Below are 25,021 nucleotides of genomic sequence, written 5' to 3' on the forward strand. Positions count from 1 at the left end.
GTGTAACAGTGATTTGGATACATTGGTGTATATGATGGCATATACTTATTTCAGACATATGCAAATTGTCATCCATATTTCGTGAAGTTTAAACAACACAAATAAATGCCAGTTTTCCAGGATTTATACGAATGCAAAACATGGTAATTAATGTAAGGACATTAATTGAGTTGTGATTCTACAACGTTTAAATCAGATAATGATGCATAAACAGATCTAAAATAAGTATTGATTTCAAGCGAGTTATTGAACAGTTAAAACAAAGTACACTTCTAAAGTGGTTAATATATAATCTCTTTGTTAGGGTATTGACAGGCATTTTTTTTTTTTTTTTAAACAATGTCATGTATGTGTACATATCTTAATAGAAGACATTTAATTAAGACCACAACAAGTGCCAGGCAAGTGATTTAGCCTTAATTAGTTACTAGAATAATTTTCGACAGTAACAGATTCATCTAAAAATGGATGGCTATATAGATTTGGAACCCAGGAAATATTTCAATATTTCACTACATATTAAAGCTTAGAAATGTTATTCAAAATGTATCACTACTGTGCGATTGTTTTTGTTCAACTAAAACTGTCATTCGTCATAGATAATGTAACCCAGTACCTTTCAGAATTGAAAACATGAGTTGGTTACACAAATGAATTATGGGTAAAACAGAAAATCAGCTGGTGCTAATGGTTTCCAAAATGTGGCTCTGTTTCTGCTCAACCATTACTAATCAGAGTATGCAATTAATTAAAAGTTAATGGTCTGCTTCCACCTTTCATTGCGAACATGAGGTTTTTAATTACGAAGGAATTTTAAATTAACTGGCCAATATTCATTCCAAAGGCAAGGATTCAGAGAGGAAGTGAGTGATCAACAGTCTCATAGCAGGAGAATGCAACACACAGATGAGATAGACTAATTTCCATTATGATTTTAATATTGTTATTGTATCTTAGCACATCTCTAATCACTTGAGATGCCTTTCTGATAATCCCTGAACACACTGAAGAATAGCTGAAGCTACTGTACATTACCTCAGAGATGAGAGCTGAGCAAATATCTGTTTAGACTCTACAGTACTATCATCAAAATGTAAATATTGTAGTAAGGTTAATGCATTTCAATAGCATATGTATTTATCCAAAGTGAATTTTCAAAACAAACTGGGGAATATTGTTAGATTACATTTGTATAAAAACGTATACTCTGCTACTCCTGGGTAATTTAATTTTAAACGAGTTGGATCTTGCACTGGAATTAAAGCTCAATTGTATGTTTTTGAATCCAACTGTGATTGTTGGTATTATTAAATTAAATGTTTTTGCACCTTTCCCTTTCCACAGGGATAATAGTTTCAAAGGTAAAAAAGAACAAACACACAAACAAATTAATATTAATTAATATGCAAAATAATGTAGCCCATAGCAACAAACCCTTTCAGATTACATTTTAATTAAAGGAAATAAACTGAAATAAAAGAGACTGGTGCGAAACAAAAATGTCTCAGAAGAAAAACTATGTTGAAGATTATTTTCCATAAATCTGCTTTTCTACTATGACAGACTGACAATTTGTCCACGGTGTACCCTGCCTTGAGCCGCGTGTCCGCCAGGTTTGGCTTCAGCTCACTGTGACCCTGTACTGGATGAAGAGGTTAATGAAAAATGACAGTTGGATTGATATCTGCTTTTGTATTAAGCACAGGATCATTCATTATGGGTTGAAAGGTATAAACAACAAAAAACAATGTATGCATGTTTGTATGTATGTATGTATGTATTTTTAGTTTCCACAAATAAGTTAATGGTAAAAACTTCTCATGTGATTATAATATAAAAATATATAAACAGAACTATCTCAATGAGTTTCCTCATGCTGTATTCACATTCAGTAAATATGATATTAAACACTGGTGGGCAAAGATTAATAAAAAGAAACTCCCAGAAGCTGGCTGTGAGTTGAAGTCAAGTCAAATGCCATGCTTTATGTGACACATTCAAATTGGTTAGAACAGCAATGTTCCATAGACAAGTTTGTGTCTTACCATGTTTGTCCTGATGGCATGCTGTATTTTTAGGGACTGCATTTCTATCCAAGTTCTGTCGATGTCATGTGGGTTCCTCCTAATTACAGCAACAGAACACGCTTCAAGCGGAGTGATTAAAGTGTTATTCAGAGTCACATAAAAACAAAGCTTCCCAAAAAGCATGCACATAGATACAAAAGGAAACTAAAGAAAATTAATCAAATATTAGTGCCATTACTAGCTTTAAAATATAATTATTGTGAAGGTAGGCACTGTTAAAATCAGTGAGTTGTCCTGTGGTTGTTTTACTCAGGGATTTACGGCAAGCCCATCTGGACAAATATGGAAAGGACTGGTCTATGTAACACCACTGTTGTAATGCAGCCTGAGCAATTTAAATTTGTTAAAATTTGGCATGACTGAAAGTTACATGTAAATGTGGCCATTTTAAATAGGTGGCAGGTATCGACATTGATCAACATTGGTATAGCTACAGTATTCTCTTTTTCTTGGGTTGGAGTTCAACAAAACAGTATCCTGTTCAGGTTTGTGCATATTGTCTCCTTGTGCATTTTAGCTTGTTCAATATTGATGTCACTTACAGTTTTCAAAGTATGCAAGTCATTTGGGCTACTGCGGTTTATCTTTTCTTTTTTTTAAGGACGTGGACAGGGATCTGATTTCATATGCTACTTTTACAAGTTGCTTTACTTTAAATAAAACAAAATATAGTTAAAAAAACACAACTCATGATTAAGGATTCAAACAAAACATAACTGTGATATGTAGGCTACATTATTTTATTGCCATATAAATCCCTTGTTTTGATGATCAAAAAATACTTCTATTAATTGCTCTTTTGCAAAGCACATAATTGCACACATTTTACAAGATAAATATGTACACGTATGATCCTCACAAATATGTATTTCACATAAATTGTGTCTTTAGACATTAACATGTAATTGGAAATAACAGCTGAAGAAAAAAACTGAGGAAAAACAAAAACCCTGCTAGCATCTTCCTGTGAAGAAGCATATGGATTATATATGTAGATAACAAATGGTAGTGGTAGGGCAGCATTTCTGCTACTTAAACAGTTTCCATTCCCATAATAGAAAATGCATTGTATAATTCACAGGGAGGTTGAAAAAACCTTGAGGTAAAATGTTCACAATTTATAATCCAATGCTGAGATGCATGTAGAAAGCACAGCTGTTTTACTTGAGAATTTGGAAGGCATCCATAAGCCTGAGACTGACTTCAAGGGCAATAGAAAAGTCACAGAAAGCATCCTTGATAATCACACACTATAGTGCGCAGCAACCATATAGCCTAGTTCCGGCACTGAAGCACTTATATTTTAATTTTCTTCAGCTGCTCCTCATTAAGTGGGAATGCTGTATCAAACCTGATTTTCTAAGACAGTGAAATTCCCATGTATTCCTTAATGCAGTCTGAAGTGTTTAAGAATAATTTACAGAGATCTCTGTAGACTGCATAGGTCCTGCTCTGTAAAGGTTTTTATTATATCAATACTGAGGGTATACAAATAGAATATTTAATTGTGAGCAGGTCACTGTTGGTGATGTGGATTTATCATCATGACTCTTTAATTTCATTTTTGTACTCTGCAGTTCGAATGCAGCACAAGCCCAATATGTTAATTGAAAACTCTATACTATGGCTAACACCAACACAAAATGTTAAAAGGTGAGACTGAATTAATTTCACAATAATAAAAGCAAGGAAACAGGTAGAGAAAGCTTAAGTGAGAAGGGAATTTCCCAAACTCTAGGGACATCACAACTTAGTTGCTGAGTTTAGGATTGTTTTGGTATAATGTGGTTCTTCTGAATCTTAAATAAAACAGTTTTTCTCCTTTTAAACCACCATTGAAACTGCAAAATATTGATCTGCCACTATCAGTGTGACCTAGATATAAAGAAACAAGTTCCCTGAGAGGCATGAGGTTTCATACACTGTAAACCCAGAATGGAAAGGATGAATAGATATAGGACAGATATAACTCTTCAACTTGCACCCCTCAGCAACAGGTGGCCTTTGCCAGTCAAGGGTTGCTTCTACTTGATAAGCCCGGGATGCCATAGCCGACTCTATTGTGGCTGATCACTGAAGAAGCTCAGGCAGATCAGACAGCGCCACAGAGCCAGTGGGGATTTCTGGACCCAGTTGGCGAGGCATAAAGCTTTCACTCTATTGTGTCATTTCCAGGCAAAGGAAACTCATCTGGCATTGTAGAGGGAAGTTTCGGCTGGGCAAGCCTTGTTCTGAGCCTCTTGTCGGCTTAGTCTTTTGTATTTTAAAATATGCTAATAAATAGTATGCAGCTGCAATTGTTATTGTGGGGGGGAGTCTCATTTAAATGCTTGAAAATGTGCCTTATCCCATTCCTGTTTGCTTAAGTCATTACTGAGCCAAGTTATGCCCTTCTGCGATTCAGTAAATAGTATAACTGTAAACTTACACTTCAATGGATTATATATTCAGTGTGTGTTTGTGTGTGTGTGTGTGTGTGTATGTGTTGTGACATATGAGCTTCTTTCTTGTTCATTGCACTTCTATCAAAGGAATAACATGGTTTAACATCTGTATTTGAGGTGAAAACACCACAAATTAAATATGCAAGCATACCCAAGCAACCCAGGTTCTTGGAATTGTAAATAAATAACCAATACAATTCTGCATTAGATGATCACTGAGGCTGGGACCAAGGAGGTTTGTCTTTTAAATGCAACTCACATTCAGAGGAGGAATTACAAGAAACAGATTTACTGTCGACTTGTTCGGCCGAGGAGTGGAGGTGACAGTTTTCCACTTCTCTAGCTTGCAGAGCTCAGTGAACTCCCCAGAGTATAATTTGGAATAGACGTGTCTAATTAATAAAATTATATGTTGTTTCCTTTTGAAGATTAAAGAAATTGTCAGTAGAAACGATCTGAATACACACAATGCAGCATTCATTGTCTGCATTTGTTACATTCATTCTTGAAAGTGACATTCACGAAAAAAGACAGCGTGGAATAATTCCATTGTAATGATTATAATGTAAAGCTGTTAAAGACTAAGCAACATGCTTGTGATCTAACCAGACAAAACTGTATTATTACCAGCAAGGAAACATTTGTAAAAGACAAAAAACATGATTGTGCATTGCTTTAAAGGAGTGTTGCTTTATAGTTTTACATTAGGTCTACGTCTTTGTAGAAAGAGAGTGACAGGGTTTCACTGAATCGTATGCTTAATACAGGTTTTCACACAATTCTGTGGAGATGTGTGACTTAAACAAGCAGGTGTGAGCCATATGTGTCATAAGACCTAGGCTAAAAACAACCTAGATTTAGTTTTCTTCCCCTATGATTTCCTTAATCTCTTCCTAAAGGTAATTTGGAGAGGACTTATTTCTGCTTTAATAACATCATATCAGTAGGGCTGCCACCTGCTGCCATTTTGTCCGATCATACAGTAGCAGGCCAGGTTTTTTTTAAGATATAAGTTTTACCTGAGGCCAGTTATAAGACTGCAGAATAACAGGATACTATACTACAAATACAAAAACTAAATAGGTTTTATTCTCAAGGTTCCATCAGCAACACTTTAGTTTAAGGAACAGTTTTTAAATGTAATTACTACTAACATGGAATTCTTAACTTGAAAAGGGTTTTATAGGAGAGTAATATACCTTAATTCATCAAGGTTTGCTCATTAGTCTACAGGAGATTTGTATGAGGGTACATTATCCATCTTTCTGAGATCCAAGGCCATACATTCTTTAGTATTGTATCATTGTAGTACTGTATTATTTCCTTTTCTTCTTCCTTCTGTAATATCTAATCCACTTTTTAATTGCCAATAGTTATGAGTCACCTTCTTGATAGCAGAAACAAAGGAGAGATTAATCTTACAGTAACCTACAACCCTGGCAGTCTAGACTTATGCACATACCACTTATACCACTGTGTGGACCACTAAGTTAGATAGCATCAAGTTATTAGCACTTTATTATTGTTCTCTTAATACAGTCCTGGTTGTAATGCAATTTGTGTTCCCTAATCAAAAGTGTTACCATTCTTCACCGTATCTTTTTTGTTACAAGTCTTTCAGTTTAAGTGTTAATTAGCGTAGTTGCGTAAAACCTTTCATTATTCAAGATTTCATTTGAAGAGCAGACTTGGGTTCAAAAGAAAGAGTTTTTAAGTACACCATGGACTTGCATTAGTATTCTCCTCTAATATCCCAATTGTGTCCTTTTGTAAAAACGGAAACATTGTTTGATCTACAGAACAATCATCTAAATGCATCATAACTGGGACAATGTTTATACAAAAAAAATAAGAACAAAACACAGCTCAATAATTTCTACCGCTCTGGAAACCTGCCTCGGCATCAGGCAGACGAACACTGAGCCAGGAACACTAGATCAGTCAATCTACTCTCATCATCAACTTTCAGCTCCAGCCCCCGTGTGACCCCACGAGACTGTGTAAAGAAAAGAGGCATATGCACAAGATAAACATGTCAGCAGTTTCTCTCTGTCTTGCAATGCTCTTTCTCAGGACAATGCAAGCTTCTTGACAGACTGAAACATACAAAGAATGTGTATGCCTTGAAGCTAGGACTACTGGAGCATTTATAGATTTGTTGTACAAAGTTAAAAAAGGCACATTGTTATGTATGAGATGTGATTTTTTGTCTTTGTTTTTCAATGAAACAAAAGCCACTGAAAAGCTCATATTTGTGGAGATCATTTCCCTTATAAGTATTATAACCTGCACTTTACCCTTATCTGACATTTGCATTTCCTTTCAGATTGCATAGTAATCTCATTGTTATCTATGAGTATTACATTACATCACAAAATCACTTCAATTAAGCAATGCTATGCAGAAGTATTTGAGCTTTTTACACACAACACTACATTCTTATCTTGTGTGCTTCTTCATAATTAATTGGCTCCTTCCATTAGTGTTCCACGGAAACAGTGTGGTTGCCCTTTCCCTATATGTAACTGTGAATTGGCCACAAGAACAAGATCACAGCACAAAAACTGTCCAGAGTTATGGTTGTAGAATGACTGCTATCCATGGTCCTGAAATGAGTGCCTTCACTACAAATTAAACAGAGGGAATCAATATTCTTTCAGAATACAAATTATGTTATTTACTATTATTGTGCCTACCCTCTTCCAAGATAATGAATGTATGACACCTGGGAAAACTATTTCTACACTTAGATGTCTCTATGAAGTATATAAAACATTCTCCGTTTTTGAAGTAAACGTTTCACATATAAGGAGTTCACAAAGTAAAGCATTTTTATATTTATTTCAAACACTTTTTTTTTTACGTATCTTAAAATATTCAACAAATTAAATTGGCTAGCAATCCGGTTCAAACAAACAAAAAAAAAAAAAACATGTTTCTCAAAGTTTAGATACATGATCTACTAACTTTGCTTTTTCCTTGTTGGAGTTTTTAAAGTGGCTTCAAGTTGCACCAAATAATTTACTGAGCCAACATAAGCTTCTACTGCAGTGAGCAAATACTCAATAAGCTGTTTTTAATCCTTGGTTTGACATAATTCAATATGTATCTGAACATAACTGTCAGCTCTCTCCCATTGCTGTAGGTAAACCTGTCCCATAAGACACCAATCTGGGACATCTTATGTGCACTCTTTTTATTAATGCTAGACCACATCAACAGTATTCAACTTTTCACCAATGACATTATCTGTTACACAGGCTCCAAGTATGTATTATTGTATACGTTATTAAAAAAAGACATTGCCAAAGATTTGATGCATTAAATCAAACCAAAACTCACTGCATTCCCAGTGCATGCTGTATAAATATCATGAAATAATTTTCACAAGCAGCAAGAAAACTACAAGGAATAACAACTTCTCTGTTTAGGCCCCAGGGTGATTTCAAGTCTATAAGTAAAACCCACTAGAAAGCTCTTTCAGATCCTTTAACAGAAGTAGGAATGTGTTTTTGTTAGTTTGTTTGTTTTTACAGTCCATAGTTAATCAGCATATCATAGCACTTCTCATTGTTTTAGGAATTAAAACTCGGCTCAAACTACTCATAATAAGAAACAAACAAGAAGAGATAACTCACACCTGTATTCTCCAAGGATGAATACTCAAGTGCATCTACAGCCTTCCGTCTCTGGGCATGAAAGCAGAAGTTACGAATACCTCTTAAATTACAGAATTAGCCTCCAACAGGAAATTGATCCTGTCTGTGTCTAACAGTAGGTAGAACCATTCTCTGAGGTGAAACTTTAAAAATTAGAAGAACTTGGAAGATTAAGTGTGGGTTAGATACGACTTTAAATGAAGAGCTAACCTCTATTCCACTGCTGAGGAAACATCACTAAATGAACAGAATTTTACAAAAGGAAGCTCTTTTACAAAGCTTATGAAGAATGGGTTGGAAATACTTCCAGCAGGTTGGCAAAATGTCTTCAAGTGTACGGTACAGAGGCACCTAACCTTGCAGACACAGGAAATTGTTTCACTGAGATATGAGATATCACTAAATATGACTAATAAACCGCTGAAAAAAAATATATATAATTTAAGAAATTAAGACAAATCAGAAAGATTAAGAAGCTCAATGTATATGTTGAATACATCTTGCTCTGCAAGACAGTACAAAACTATTAACCTTGTTTCAAATGTAACTAAGAACAACTGAAACAACAGAAGCAGGACTAAAGTGAAGCAAACATTAATGATGGGGAGACATTTTTCAGCCAATCAGGCAGGAAGGAGGGAGTACTATGCAAAACTGGGGGCTGAGTTTCAAGTCATGGATTTCCACAAGAAATAACAGGCGCTGAAAGCACCAGGAAAGAGAAGGTTGATGATGACAAATCAGAGCTAACCCTGACTGTAGACAAAGCACAGATGTTTTCCTGGAGGACGTGAAACAAGCCATCAAACATATGAACAATAGAAAGGCATTTGCAGATGACGGCACATTAATAGTCGCATATTAAGCATGTGGACTGGTGCAGATACTACTGAATGAAAACACCAGATAATTAGAACAATGCTATAACAGTGCATAAGCACACAAAAGAAGATGAAGGAAACCTCATTTTTTTTCCAATTACAATAAAAGTAATTCCGTTTTTGAATAAATATATATTTGTGTATATTTAATCTTCCATATTTGGTCAGATCTGAAAACCCTGTTAGTTTAGTAATTATACCTACATTTTCTGAAACTTGAGGGAACTCATTAAGTCTTCTTGTTGAAATTTTAAAACTACAGTGCAATTGAAGGTCCTTTATCACAACCTCCCCGACAACAGGTACATTTTATTTATGGCCATACCTAAAACACATCTTTACAAGCTTGATTTACAACAAAACCTGCCAGGTTATTATATGAAGTCGCTTCACAAATCATTGCTCTGACCTTTAGAAGCTTCTTTGATGACTTTCATTCATTTGCAGAGGTCAGTCATCAATCAGCTATGAATCTGTTGATATACCATGTTATTCTTTGCAAAGAATACAAAGCAATGTCATGCAATATCCTACGATGAATTTCCAGAGTAATGAAGATTATTGGCCCTAAAGTGCACCATCTCTCATACACATTATATAGGAAAACATTTCTCCTACATATAAACATTGATAAGGTTTCTGTTTGCACAGTTTACCTTTCTTTTCACTATTCATTCATCTATCACACACAAATCCATCAGTAAGTTTAAGGTCAGGCAACAGACTAGAATATTTAAATCTTCCTGTTCTTTATGATTCATATAATTTAGGTTTAGTTTGGCTGTGTGTTTAGGTTCCTTATCATACTGAAAAATAATCAAACTTCTGACAAGGGTACTGTATGACTGAGGAAATGAAAGCTGATAGGGAGACATTTTCTCCCTCAATAGACAGGTGGACAAGAACACTCAGGGCCCCATTAATTGGAATAATACCAATTAATGGATTCAACAATAACGAAGTGCTCTGGAGATTGTGAAGACTGGTCTAAAGTTTTACTAAAGAACATACTACCATACAGAATATTACTCCCTTGGTTGCTAAGCAACTACATTACGTCAATGAGGTATATCTATGGCTTTGGATGGAAAAAATGTTTTTCTAAAAATCATCTACACAGAACCACTGCACCTGGCCTCTCTGGAGCAATACACAAAGCTAAAATTCATACATGGGTTGCACAATCTTTGCTGCAACAATAGTGCAAATAGAATATGTTTGGCATCTAGACAGAGCACTGTCCTGCATCAAATGCTATCTGTCTTCAAATGACACAGGAAAAAAAAGACAGATATGAATTAACCTCAATATTTGATTAAAGGATCTGAGAAAGGGGCAACCCACACATTCAGCTACCTTCCTAATCAAAATGTATTCATCGGCATGTATCAAATAAATTGACGAAAATGACAACACTTCCGTATTTATAAGTCTGTAATTTCTTTGATATACAGATTATTACATTTTGATCTGGAATGCAGTTACGGTGTTCTTCTTACGTATGAACCTGCACCTCTTTTGGATTTTAGTGTACATACCTCTTTTTTTCTTATTTGACTGTAGGAACTACCAAAAATTTCATCAATCTCTGTCTTCTTTTTATTCTCACATTCTTTACATTAAGAGATGAAAAAATCTTTTTTTTTTTTTTTTTTTTTTTTTTACGTCTAACTCTTTAACTTTTCCTTTGAATAATATTTAGACATCGTGCCCAGTTCTGCATTTTTCTTGTGAATTGGAGCCCTATGGCATGTATGAGTTTATGTTGTATGTGGGAGTACAAGACTTTTTAGTAATGAAGACCAGGAAGTCAAAAAATTATATTGAAAGTTGTACAGGATGTGTATCAGTTGTACAGTTGTGCAAGATCTATTTTCTAACATAAAGACCATTACTACGTGGACTGATGACTGCACATGTCTTCAGTTGGAATACAGAGATGATGGAAACTGATCCAGCAATCAGGAAGGTCAAGGGTGATCTTACACACCCTATTTTTGTAAACATAGCTCCTATGCAGTCACAGGAAAAATATTAGTAACCTTTAATTTAAAACAATCTTAATTTAATGATTTAACTTAATGAATACAAATACACATGAATATTAACAAAACAAAAGTAAAAATAAATAATACTAATAATACTGTATGTATCCATAACATGTCTGTGAAAAATTATGACATTTATTTCTAAATATAAGATGATCAATTGTATTCAGACCCTGTTTATATGTCCAAATTAAACCCTGGAAAGAAAAGAAAAAGATGAAAAAGAAAGAAATGAAAAATAGATAAATGTAAGCAATCCAGTCAGTGCAATTCATCATCATGGCAGTAAGTCAGACAACTCTCTGACTGTACCAGGCAAAGTTGCTGACAGCGATAAACAAAATGCATCAGACAAGGAACAACCCAGTTTTGACTATCCTCCATCATAAAGAGGTCATAGGCTAGTGAAATGGCTCAAGGAGGTGACAATAAAGTTTTATGCTTTTGTGTGGTCAGAAAATAAGCTTAGATTGCCCATTGCAGGATTTTTCCTTGTGAAAAGGGACATGTAATATTGTTTGGTGAAGATAGTGTCAAAAAGAAAGTTGTTTCAAAGTTGTTGATGTTGTTCTTGTTTTTTTTTTGCTTTAGAGCCATTTACTTTTTGGTGCTGGGGTCTTTGTTCGAATTGATGGATAGATAAATCGAAAATCGAAGTATAACCAGATATTATAACTGAAAACCCTGTTGTGCTGTGTCAAGAAGCTCCAAGTCCATGACCAAACGGTTAATGGAACATAAAATGTGTTAGATTGATTGGCCACCACATCCAGACCAGTACAGCAGCATAAACTGAAGAATGTAGTTCACAAATGAAGCCAATGAATGTGGTACAGCTGCAGAGGTTCTGTATGGATGAGTGGTCATACATCCCTCCAGGGAAAGGCTTGAATCTATTCAAAGACTACAGGAAGAAACTTCTTGAGGTTATCAAAGCCTTGAGGTTCACAATATTTTGATTACAGGGTGTGAATAGTGTATTTTGAAATATTGTATTGTATCCACTGTATTTTGGATGCATTTGTTACATATTTTTCTCACGTTTTGATTTACACATATCAAATGATACTGAATGTATATTGTTGAGTTTGCAAATTCAACGTTTAGTTACACTAGAGTACATGCATTAACAAAGTAGGCTAAATGTAATCATACAATGCTGAAAAGAAATTCCTTTATTTTGAGGGGGATTTTGTTTTTCAGACAGGAAAAATAAATAGTGCCTGATATGAAAAATGACACCTATCACCAAAAAATGCCAAAAGTGAAAGTAAATAAGGTTTGAAAAATGACAGCGGTTTAGTGTATTCATGAATGCAATCTGCCTTTCTTTGCACTAATTTAAAAATAATATTCTACATGGTAGATTAGGTGCAGTTTCTAATGTGCTAGTCTCAAATTGAGCAGAGGATAAGTGTGCACTTTTTAGCAGGGTTTGAAGTGTGTCACTCATTAGACATTCAAAGCCATTGCTCATTTGGCTCATTGATGCTTGACTACCTGGCAATAGGAATCAGCTATTTTAAAGACTGGAATAAAGAGTAACTACCTGAAGTGCACTGGAAGACCAAATACAGCAAGCGTAAAGAAAGGGATTTCCTTTTGGGGCATATTTAGTGAATTATACCTTTTATGAGCTCTGGTAATGTAGAAATGAGGGATTGTCGGATACCAGAAACCAGGTACCATCTTGGGTTAATTTGGGAGCATGTTGAAGATAGATGAATACCATACACAGACATAACAAATCGATACAGCCATTGGGATGCTTTGAATGGTGATTTAAGAGGTGGAGCAGGTGGGGTTTGTGTCAATGTTTTAATTAGCCAAGAAAAAATAAATAGTACACAGACCCCACACCAAAGCCACATGCCTTCTTCCACCTTCTCCTTTATGTTATGTTTCCTTTTCTTTGCTTAAAATGATGAGCACAAAAAATATATCACTCTGCTCCTGCATTTCTATTGGAACAACTATAGTTGAATTGTCAAATCTAAAATGGAGATTATGGATATGTTATAGACATACCCCAACCCTGTTTTGATTTTTAAAAGCTCCTTCTTCCCCCTCATTTAAAAAAGAACTTATGACATGCTAGACAGAGGAAAAGGAGAAACAAAGGTAAGTCATTAAACAGTCCCACTCAAATAGTTGAGTATTTTCGGTTACTATACTTTAAAGCAGATTATAGAGAAGTCTTCTATCTAAGTGAGTTGTGCTGCTTTAGATAAGGCTGTCAGGCAAGGCAACATGTTAAACACATTGACAGCAGTTTAATTTGTATCTCTTAAATCCTTGTTCTTGTGGGAAATATATAATGAAGTCGCCGTTCGGTTTTACATTTCTTAATGCTCTTTTCCAACTTTATTAAATGTTTGTAATTTTGCAGTAAATACGCTTTGTAAGAGCTCTTTTACATACAGCTCCGGTTTCGTCTTGTAAAGAGTTTTCATTAAGTTGTCACAGAGAATATCCCACACACCTCTAGTTTAATGAGAGTATACTGTACTGTGTCATTTCATACAAAACCATTTCTACATTTTGTTTGTTTGGTTTGGTTGATTGGTTGTGGCCCATTTAGAAGTCAGTGAAGTGTGAGTTTATAACTAGAACCTTGCCTATTCTGCAGAAATCACCTCTCTGAGTATTTATTAAGTATTATTGGCTGTATGCATTGAACTTACATCTTTACCTTTCTCAAAATGATTCTTTTAAATGGTATTTGTTATCTGGGAACGAGTAAAGCGTAAACCCTGTGAATTTCTAGTGTTCATACAATCATCCAGTTCTCTCTTTATTACAAATACGTAAATATTTCAACTCCAAAAGACTGATGGGAGCATTTCTGCTACAGGAGAGAGTAGTACTGAATATATAATTTTGGCAAATTAAATAACAGATATGGAAACCTGCACATGCAGCCGAGGTCAGAATCTGTTTATGAAGTGTTCATATTGAAACTATTCACGGTTATCTTGAGTGTATTCAGTGAACACACAAAAGAAGAAACACATTACACACAAAATACCCCTTTATAAAAAAAGCAACTGAAGCTATGATCTTATTGCATGTTTTTACCTATGGCATGACAGTACCCGTTTCTACAATGTGATCTTGTTCAGAGTGCATATGAAAATGAAACTAATCAACCTTACTCTTTACTTAACAGCTCCAATGAGGATTTTGGGACAAGATTTTTGTATTATTGTCAAACTTACAACTCGCCTCACAACACAGATAAGCACAAGAAAGAATTACATCACGTAAACCCACCAAGAAAGTAGTGTTTTTCTTTCTTGATTTGTTTTGTTTGTTTTTTAATCCTAGTCATGTGACTATACAGCTCACATGTTAACTGCATTCAAAACGTATAAAATCAATCAGTAGACTGTGAAAAGTGGAATGAGTGTATTTCTTTAAAAAGAGTAATTATCAGTAAATCTTGAAAACCTTGGAAAAACAGGTCTGTTGAATGAGACTCTGGATAATTGCTTTTAAGAATCTGATGTAAGAAATTATCTACAAATGCTACTGAAATTAGCCCATATAAAATGAATTACTGTCCATAAATCTTTGGAAATCTAGGCCTATATATACGCTATTTCTATAAAAAAATATAAGCTTTAGGTCTCCTATTCTTAGGTTACAACAGAAAATCTCTTTCTGCTTTATAAGAACAAAAAAAACAATTGATTTATATTTTCTTGAAACTGATTATTTTAATTGGTGTAATATAATTCAAATGCTATACTATAACTGACACTTAAAAGACTCAAGCCCTGGTCTTCAGATATAAATGTAATTGTCCAGATTATCAATATTAAACTACAGATCCGGCATTTATCATATTAACAGCTCAGCAAGGGAACTGTAAGTACTCAGGGCGTATTAAAATTAGTGATCCCATTCCAAAGGTAAGAGGTTTATCTTCTGAGATGGAAAATAGTGGATTGTACTTAATGGGGAAAAAAGAAAGATGCATTTTGTAAAAATGGCAATTATATAGGTATAAAGGTAAAAGCAGAAAATAGTTTCATGGCCTCCTCATTAAAACATATGCCAATTGGTAATACTGTTGGTCCAATTCAAAATGTAGTCATTAGTGTGTTTGCTTGATTAAATAATTAAACATTCAAAAATGTTAAAGGAAGATGGCTTCTGTTTGGACAAAATAATTAACGTGCGTTAGCTTAATGGCATGGAGAACAGGAAGGGCTGGTTTCATAGAGCCAGATTAGCATTTGTCATGGACTGCCCAACATTATATTATGTAGAGTAGTCCTACACTAGCTAAGCGAGGTCTGTGACATCAGCTATAGGAGTAGCACATAGTTAATCCTCAAACCAGTTCGAGTTTATGATGAACAACACCAAAAACAACTAATACAAAGTAGTCCCTTGTAATCGATGCATATGAAATATGTCTAGTATTTGTAAAACTGAAAACGTCTGATGATGATATAATCACACCAGGATGCGGATCAAACCAAATGAGACTACTAGAAAGGGGTGGTCTCAGTTTGTTAGGTATGTTTGTGACATTGCTCCACCATTTTGTAAGTTATTGCATTTGTTTTGGCAAAAAATTCTCATTCACTTGGACATGAACAATGAAATGAAATGAAAAAGTGAGCCAAACTGTGGAAGTGACATACTCAAAAACAAAGGAACTGTCCAGGCCTGTCGCTACAGTGAAGCCCTACAAACTACTTGACAGTGCAGTTCTTGCAAAATGTCTTCACTAAAATTGATAATAATCTACCGGCATGTTCCATTTCTTCTGTGGTTATAAAGCATCAAATGAAGGGAAGGTAGAGCAAGTACACAGCATGTACATTTTTATTGATTGATTAGACAGGACATCCACTCAACTAAACTGCAAGAGTACCGAATGTAAAATTAGAATTAGAATTCTGGTCTGTTTGAAGCTGATATCTCTTTCAAAGAAATTCAAGTTTGATTAAATTTTCCGGGTGTGAAACGAACCAAACCAAAACTGAAAATAAATAGTTGGTTTGCAAATGAATACAAATTCGAATTATTTGCAAGTGAACTAGGTATTACTTACATAACTAATACAAAATTGAAGGTAGATTCACAATGTGTTTCTGCACATGATAAATGTCCTTCCGTGACATTACATGTGTCTGACATGACGAATTATTATCATCATTCTGATTTTCTTAAAACATTAATCAAGATGAGTCTCAGATAATCCACATTATAAAGTCTGTCAGCATAACAGTCAAATAACGGTACAATCAAAATAAATAAACAAACATTTAAGACAAACAGATAAAATACCCCTCATATTCTGTGTATGAATGCAGATAATATTTTATTTTATGCTTAAAACTCGCTTTATTGCAATGAAATCCAGAATCCCCACTTTAGAAAGAAAAGAGGGTCTAAGAAATGTTTAGACACATTCACTGTGGGAAGGTTAGTTTTTACTTTGGTTGTGTGTTTTGTTTTTGGTATGACAGGATAGCAGCTGCAGGATATTAATACTCAGCTATAATACTTTTTCTTTCTTTTAGAATCAAATGTCAGAATACAGGTGTAGAATCGAAGGTTAAATACTTATGCTTTGGTTTTTACACATAATGAAAGCAGATATTCCAGAGAGCTGCTCACTGGCTGATCCTTTTACACACTGTGGAATCTAGGTCGCACAGTGTGGTACAACACAGCACTGAACACAATTCCTCCAGTTGATGGATGTCTACAGATCAGTTGTTTGTAAGCGGCAGTCTGCAAGTGCACAGCTGGAACGCCAGCGTCACAAAGTTGCATCAACCTATTCCAGCACAATCTTATAGCTCACCAACATAGCTGGCTTCTTTTCATTCTTTTCACTTGACAATTATTCAAGACAGAATGGTTCTTTCTATGTACAAATCAGCTGTTGCAATAGTCAAGATAGTGTTTGTTTTTCTCACTGGGTTTTCATAAAAATCATTAATCTGGGTGTAGAAGGCTGCAACCCAGAAGCGCTTTTGGAAACTGGACCAGCACTACCATGTCTTTAGGCATTAAACTGTATCAATAAAAATCACACACTGAAGCTTGTTGAACAACAATTATAGATCAAACTTTCACCATCATGTCTGTTGTGGAAACAGAAAGTTTATTTAGTCAATAAAAACAGGCTTATTTAATCAATAAAAACCGTCATCTCAATGGAAAAGGTTACATTTTGGGGAGGACGAGAGAATCGGGTAACGGACTTTTACTTATGGAATGCTTTTGGATTTTTGCTTTGGACTCTTTGTTTGGATTGGTCTTGGTCTATTTTGTTAGTTTCCATGTTAAGAGAGGGACCTGTTGCCCAGGTTTTGGTCTTGTTTTCCTTCACTCCTGCACTGTAAATCAATCTACACCTTATTCACCATATCTCCAGGTTCTGCTATTGTTTCCCATGAGTATTTTTGAAATTACATGACACTGTCATTATGCAAACAATATTAATGATACTAAATGCATATCCATATTAGAGCCTGCATAAAATCAATCAGAAAATGTTACGGCAGCTTTAGTATTTGGCAGAGAACTCCTGATTTTACTCAATGCAGACCTAACGGTGGATACAGTTAAATGTTAATACCAAAACATATGTAGAATCTAATGTTTTCTTAATTACACTCATAAATCCAAGTAACTATGACCTTGCACTTGCTATATTACATTTTCTACAGGTTTTTAGTTATTTATTAGGGCAAACGTTTACCTACTACAACCCAATATTAGGGCCTCTATGGCACCAGCACTTAAGGGATTTAAATGACTTAAAACCCTTAAGATGAAGATCTTATTTGTATAGATAAGTTAACAATAGAATATTCCAATATTCGATAGCATAACCGGACATATTTTTCAGGGTGTAGTGCGAATATAGTATACAGGCACACTCAACTGATTATCATAAACGACATGTGAACTGCACAATTATGTGGAAAATAATGACTATGCAGGAACAAATATATAAATAAAAACAAACAGGAATAATTCAGTAGAAGTTCCTCCACAGCATGCCCTGACATTTGGACATAACATAAATAGGCTATCTAATGCACCAGAAGAGACTATGATGACCATTACATTGGATAAGATTAGATATTTCCTAACATAAAGTTGTACAATTACACACACTGCTCTTATAATGTGCCTAATCTCTTTAGATAGTTTGATGTATTCCTCCCCCCAGCTGCTGCATAAACTGTATCAGTATGTGCTGTTAAATTGAGTGCACTGCAGGTGAATATTTTCCATCAACATCTTAATTTTGTAAAAAATAGATGGGAGGCAATAAAAAAAAAGTAAAATTGAACTTAATACTGCATTAGCTTATAATGAAGGTTAAAATGATCACACAGCACACAAAATAGGTAGTGTATCCATTAGGATAAGAATAACAATGTAATAGTTTCACAGACAGGGCTCAATACCATTATCAAATGCATTAACCTCTCCTGCAATTAGTGTTGCAGGGACTGGTCAACTACAACTACAACTATGACAACTAGGTAATCAGAGGGATTGTTTGTCTGGTTTATTTCAGTATAATAATCCAACATAATGCTTTTATTTAACATTTCCTCTGCCTATTATTTAAAATAATAATAATAATAATTATTACAGTTTTATTGTGTGATAGTGCTACTTACTCTGTACTTTCTCCTTTCCACTTTTACAGATACATTGTTTTAAAGCAAACTGTCACAGTCTGTATGTTAGTTGATTGTTTTTATGTTTGTGTGTTTGTTTATTGTCATTACTATAAAGGAATACATACAACAATGATTGGAGTCTCTTGGCTCTGGAAGCTTTTCCTGAAACAGGACAATTGTTTTAGATACAAACTATGTGAACCTTGTTAAATGATTACTTTAACTATTTTAATTAATCCATTCCCTCTTAATATGATTTACAATTCAGTGATTATGTGATATAAACTGAAACTTACAGAAGCTGTGACACAAAGCATGGAAAGATCTATCTAACAAGAAGAATGAATGCATCCGAGAACAAACAAAAATATGCGACACTGAAAGAGTTAAAATGTTAAAATGGCAATGGGCCGGACACACTGCAAGCAGAATAGATCAAAGATGGACAAAGGAATCTATCAAATGGATCCCAAGAGATGAAGAAAAACCACATAAAAGATGGCAAGATGAAATAATAAACTTTGCAAGCGCGACATGGTAAAGGGAAGCTACAGATCAAAGCAAGCGGAAATATCTTGGTGAGGCCTTCACCAGCAGTGGATCGATATAGGCTGATGATGATATATAAATTGCATTTCTTGTTTGGTAATGGATTGGACTCATATTTATGATTTACAACTATTAAAGTCGCTTTTAAAGTTGTATTAAACAGTAATTAGTAATATATATCACATAACACTATCTTATTATAAAAGGGTAGCAAAGGGAGTGAAGTAAAAATCTTACAAAGCAATTTCTAAATGTGAAAATGCACCATCTTGGAGGTGGGTGGGGGGGACTCAAATACCATTTTCCAAACCAAAGAGAGAGAGAGAGAGAGAGAGAGAGAGAGAGAGAGAGAGAGAGAGAGAGAGAGGAAAAAAAAAGTTTTATAGTAGCCTAAGTTTGTTATTGCCTGTTGTTTCCTAGGGACTCTGTCAGATTTGAACTGATTGCATCTGTAAAAATCAAATAGCAACAAACTATACAACATGCTGGCCATACAATTTACAGGCAGACAACATACGGACACATACAGAAAACCGGCTGTAAAAAGGATATCTGATGTATTTTAAGCAGAATGTGAAAGTAACTGAAATGTATTATGAGGAGCTTGTGTCTTTAAATAGAACTATTTGGCCGGGGAGTCTGTAAAGCGCTCTGTGGCTACCCTGCGAAGGGCGCTATACAATTAAAAATTGATTGAATTGATTGATTGATTAATAATATGCAGATACTACATTTTTAGTTTTTCTGTTTATAAACTTTTGGGGGTTTGTTATCTGATTAATTTAATTTTGTGTTATCCTATATCATCTCCTTGGTAATGCCAGGGAATAAGTAGTCTATCGCATAGCAGAAAGGATCAACTTCTCATTTTGTTACAAAAACGATTTACTTGTGTTAAAAATCTGATGCATTGCAGTAAAGACTTCTAATGAACATGATTAAGAATATGATTCTCCTGTGGGATTTTGAGAGATCAACGATTTGTGTAGCTGTGTAAAATTAGTTTGTTGCTTTTATACTATGTTGAGATTTTTTCGATTTTTATACTATGTTATACCCTGCAATATTGCCAGCAATCTACATTGTAAAAAACATTTATTGCTGCATTTTCATGTCTAATTAATTCCCAAAAGAAAGAAGCTTGATACTAGACATTAAGTCTACCCAATAAATAAATAAATACACACAAATAAAATGGACACTGAAAGGGTTTGTGATGTCAGAAATACACTGCTGCTGAATTGGAAAGTTCCATGGATATTTATAATAAGCAGATAAAACGCAAATCAAGTAAGAATAAGCCATTTTAAATAGCATTTTCATGTTTCATAATCAAGAATATTATCCAATACTTCATTAAAACTAAACTACATCCATCTAACTCTGAAATGCATAGTTTGCATTCCAGAGCCTGCACTTGTATTTGTATAATATAAAACTTAAAACAGATACTTCACTTTCTGTGGTGGGATCCACTCACAGAGGCTAGGAAGCATCTGTCACCTGTAAGATACCGAATAGGTTTTAAAATAATTTCAGGTGATATAATTCAAAGTGAGCCGGCCATAAGAAATCTCTTCTAAAGCATTCCTTGATCATAATTCCCAGAATCCAGGGGGTTGCTGTATAGTGGGTGACAGAGGTTTTATATCGAGGAATGTAATACAGCTTGTATGTGTGTGGCTTGCACAATACACAGACACTCTTTTGAATGTCATTACAACCCTGAAATAACTCCAACACAAAAAAAAGGTGAGGATTCCATGTTGAGTCTAGCCTACTAATCTCAGTTAGGTTGGTAACTTTTTATGTTTGTCTTTCACACCAGTTGCAATCAGTCGCTTTTCATTTGAAGCACTAAATCACCGTAGAAAACATAAACCTTCCTGCATAGCTCAATCATGTATCAGATTATTGCACCACTGTTAAACATTTGTGTTTGCTTCCTCCTTCTTAAGTCAGGCTATATAATTCATTAAGCACATCAGCACGAACAATTGATGGGTCCCACGCATTGCCATTAACGCAAACAAGGCAATATCATCAAAACCCCAAGGAATAGAATACAATAGAATACTGTTTAACCCTGTCATGGGTACCCAGATAATCAACAGTAGATTCTTACTGGATATATGCATATTGTAGGCATTAAAAAGAGACCCTTTCTTACACTTAAATTACTGTAATGGTGCTTTGACATCTTCACACATGAAACATCACATTTTGCTGGATCTCTTTAAACAGATGACTTTACAGATGTTCACATAACAGGGAGTAGCCAGCACTGGGAAAGAGTAAAAGGACTCCTGTCAGACAATCAAGCTATAATAATAACCTAAGCAATGACACGGTCAACACCAAGAGAAAAAGTGATGTCCACACCACCTTTCAACCACTGAAACACAGATGCTGACATCATAATTTGGTTACGAAAGACTGGCATTTTTTCAGAATGCGGTGGCAACAGAAAAAGAAAAAGCTATCTTGAAGTTGCCTCTCTTATGGTCTTATTCTATTTTAATCCTAAACAAGCTGCTGTTATCAACTTTTCCCAGATTCAGATTCAAGTCACAAGCACACAAACTCGAAGGCGAATACATGGAGCACTACGTAATGCACACTGCCTCCAAACTTCATACTTTAGTCACTATCTGCTTAGAAAGTCAGACCCGGACAAGCTTCATTACCCCTGATATGTAGTTGGAAGTCGCTTGGAAGATTACAAAATAACCTCCGTCTCTCATTTTGAAACATATCTGAAATAGTGAGACCAAAACCAGTTCATATATACATAAATCATTCAACAATTTATCACTTAGATGCACAGATATGCATCTGCCTGTTATCGAAATGCTTATGGTTTGGCAATCGTTATGGATTTACTTGGAATAAATTGAACTTCATGTACACTACATATTTTGTTTGGAATATATATTGACTAAACTTACACATTTGTTAAATGCAAAAATGAAAGAAACAAGTCCTGATTACTATTAAAATAGAAAAAAGAAAAGATCAAATCTTCATAGAAATCAATATTCCAACAGTTCCAAAGACAGTGGCAGTTTCAACTGGGATATTGCCTCCTTAAAAGTTAAAAACTGTAGGAAGAGAAAGTACACAAATATATACTTTAACAGTTTTGGTGTATTTGCTTGTCTATTTATAAATAGTGATTACAATAAACTATCTAATTATCAATGTGTTTTGCTCCTCCAAAGCATTCTGTTCATTGTCTTAATTTATTTATTTAATGATGCTTGGGATGCACAATAACCATAATCATCACAAACCTTCTCATCTACAAACCCAGTCTTCTACAAACCGACTCTTCTAGTCTTCTCAAACTTATTTCTACAGTCACAACATACTCTCAACACCCATGCTTGCACTTTCAAAAGAGAATGTGAGAGAAACTGACAGTCAGTTTTACAGTCCTGAAAAATATAAGAAAACTGTAAAATAAAATCACACATTCTGCGTATAGAAATGCTAATGATCCTGGATCTGGTATCAGCGATTACTGGAAAGGGAGGAGGGAACGACAAAAAGAGCCTCAAAACAAAACTGAACTGGAAATTGATACATCATAGATATCGTTAACCTATTTGTAATTCCTCCCCAGCACGCTTCATATTTTACAGTCTACAGTCCTGAACCTGTAGTCATGAATCGATGACATTTAGCAGCATTATTGCACTCCTGGCAATTAATCAATTCTCCTGTGGGTCGGATTTCATTGACGCATCCTACAGACAACTGCTGGCCCCATTGCAATAACACATCCAGATGCAGTCGCCTGCGGTTTCTGACATCTCCTGTCATATTCCGTTTTCCTATGACCAGACTCTAATATCACAATCCTAGTAATTTATTACAAAGTGGAAGGCAAACTGGAATGGAAATGTATTTGTTGTTGTTGTTGTTGTTGTTGTTGTTGTTGTTGCAAAGCACATAGAGAGAGAGTCCCATGTAGCTCGCAGAAGGTGATTAACATAGCCTAAACTTAAACAAAATGCTAACCTGCTCAAAAAGAAATGCATGTTCATCTAAAACACGTTTTTGGTTGCCTCTTATTTGCGATGGAAAAGAAAATCAACAGCACTAGTTTGTATCTGTAAGTGCCAGAGAACTGCATGCATAGCATTTGATGTTACACAAAAGGGCTACATTGTTAGACAAATGCATCATGTTTGAAGTTCACAGAGCACCTGTCCTGCAACCCAACCACTGCCTTTCGATTGCAATAGCTACAAAATAAAGCATTATTTTAAAATACAGGAATGAAAACGAAACACCGTGCAAACCTCTAAGAAAATGTGTCTTTACTGAGATCTATGTTGAATATGGTCCATTGTTTATTAAATAATAAACCAGGCACAGATATATAATTCATTGATGTGTCGCTTTTATTGTAAAGACAATGCATATGTCCTCATGAAATACCTGCGAAGGGGACTTGGCTGTTCATCTTCGTGGAAACCAAGGAAACCAAAAACGCACTTCATTTTTTTTCCAAGAAACATTTCAAATCCACTGCTTGTACCAACTAATTAAAAAAAAAAAAAAAAAAAAAAACACACAAAAAAACTATCTCCCCAAAAAATATTTTGATACTGAAATACGCAAAAGTATTAGAAATTCAAAAAAAGAAAGAAAAAAATAACCTGTGATCAATAAGCTGCAAGAAAAGTTTCAAGTTAAAATATCACCAGGTTTAAAAAGGATTTTCGCAAAGGAAAACAGGAATAAAATAAAATCAGAGGCGCTCTCAGTGCCATGCACCGAGCTCGCAAAAGGACAAAACTCTGGGAAACAACACTGCAAAATACAAAGCAAAGCATAGCCACAGCAAAAGTCAGACCGATAGAAAACGAGAGAGAAAAAAAAAAGGTTTCAAAACCACAAGTAGACATGCTATAAAAATATATATAAAACTGCCACCCGCTTGTATAAAAACCAGTTGCATATTTTACAGGACTGCAAGTATGTGTTTTCCAGTGACTGTCGCTACTGAGTCACACAGATCTAATGCTGTGCAGAATCACTGCCTGCTAAAAACTTGGAGCCTGGGAAAAAAACCGCTAAAAACCATACTTCAATTCTCATGTTCAACACCAGCGCAAGAGGGAAAAATAAAAAAACAAAAAAGACAAAAAAGGTGTGTAAAAATGCCATTGAAAAGGTACTCACCGAGCGGGAGTAAAATGTTGCAATAAAAATGAGATTTGGTATAAAATACAGTATGGCGGTGGACGCTGAAATGAAGCGCTTTTCTCTCAGTCTCTGCCCCGGGCTGTGTCATGTGACTCGGATTCAGTCTGACTCGCAGCAATGAGCGCAGGGAAGCCCGCAGACGCCAAGTCCTGTCTCCACTGCTAGCGGCTCTCCAAAAGTAAAATAGGTACCCAGTGCTTATCATCCTACAATTTTGACTGAATGGGTTGTGTGTTTTGCTTGAGATTTTTAAAGATGCAGTGCCCCCTTTTTTTGGCAGGATCTACGTAACCAGACCAAAAAAAAAAAAAGACGCAATTAATTTGAAATATTCATTTGGTTTTAGTTTCAGAGCTTGACAGGCGCAGATGGGAGCTGGTCGTGCATCACAGACACGCACACACGCAGTTTTTTGTTCATCTTTTAATAATATTATTTGTGATGATACAAATATTGAAGAATTTGC

General features: G+C 35.0%; 1 protein-coding gene across 5 annotated transcripts in view; it reads right to left on the minus strand.

Moving 5' to 3' along the window:
• The window catches only part of LOC136769284 (RNA-binding Raly-like protein), a 220,562-nt gene extending 195,795 nt beyond the window's left edge, over positions 1 to 24,767 (minus strand). Inside the window, exon 1 of one of the 5 annotated variants that reach the window (XM_066723300.1) lies at positions 24,532 to 24,767. In XM_066723300.1, the coding sequence (XP_066579397.1) occupies positions 24,532 to 24,760 (229 nt within the window). In that variant the 5' untranslated portion in view covers positions 24,761 to 24,767. The remainder of the gene's footprint in view (positions 1 to 24,531) is intronic. The other 4 variants (XM_066723298.1, XM_066723296.1, XM_066723299.1 and 1 more) reach the window with 4 other exon arrangements.
• Between the last annotated feature and the right edge of the window lie 254 nt (positions 24,768 to 25,021).

Source organism: Amia ocellicauda, chromosome 2, assembly GCF_036373705.1.
Source record: "Amia ocellicauda isolate fAmiCal2 chromosome 2, fAmiCal2.hap1, whole genome shotgun sequence".
NCBI classification, from domain to species: Eukaryota; Metazoa; Chordata; class Actinopteri; order Amiiformes; family Amiidae; genus Amia; species Amia ocellicauda.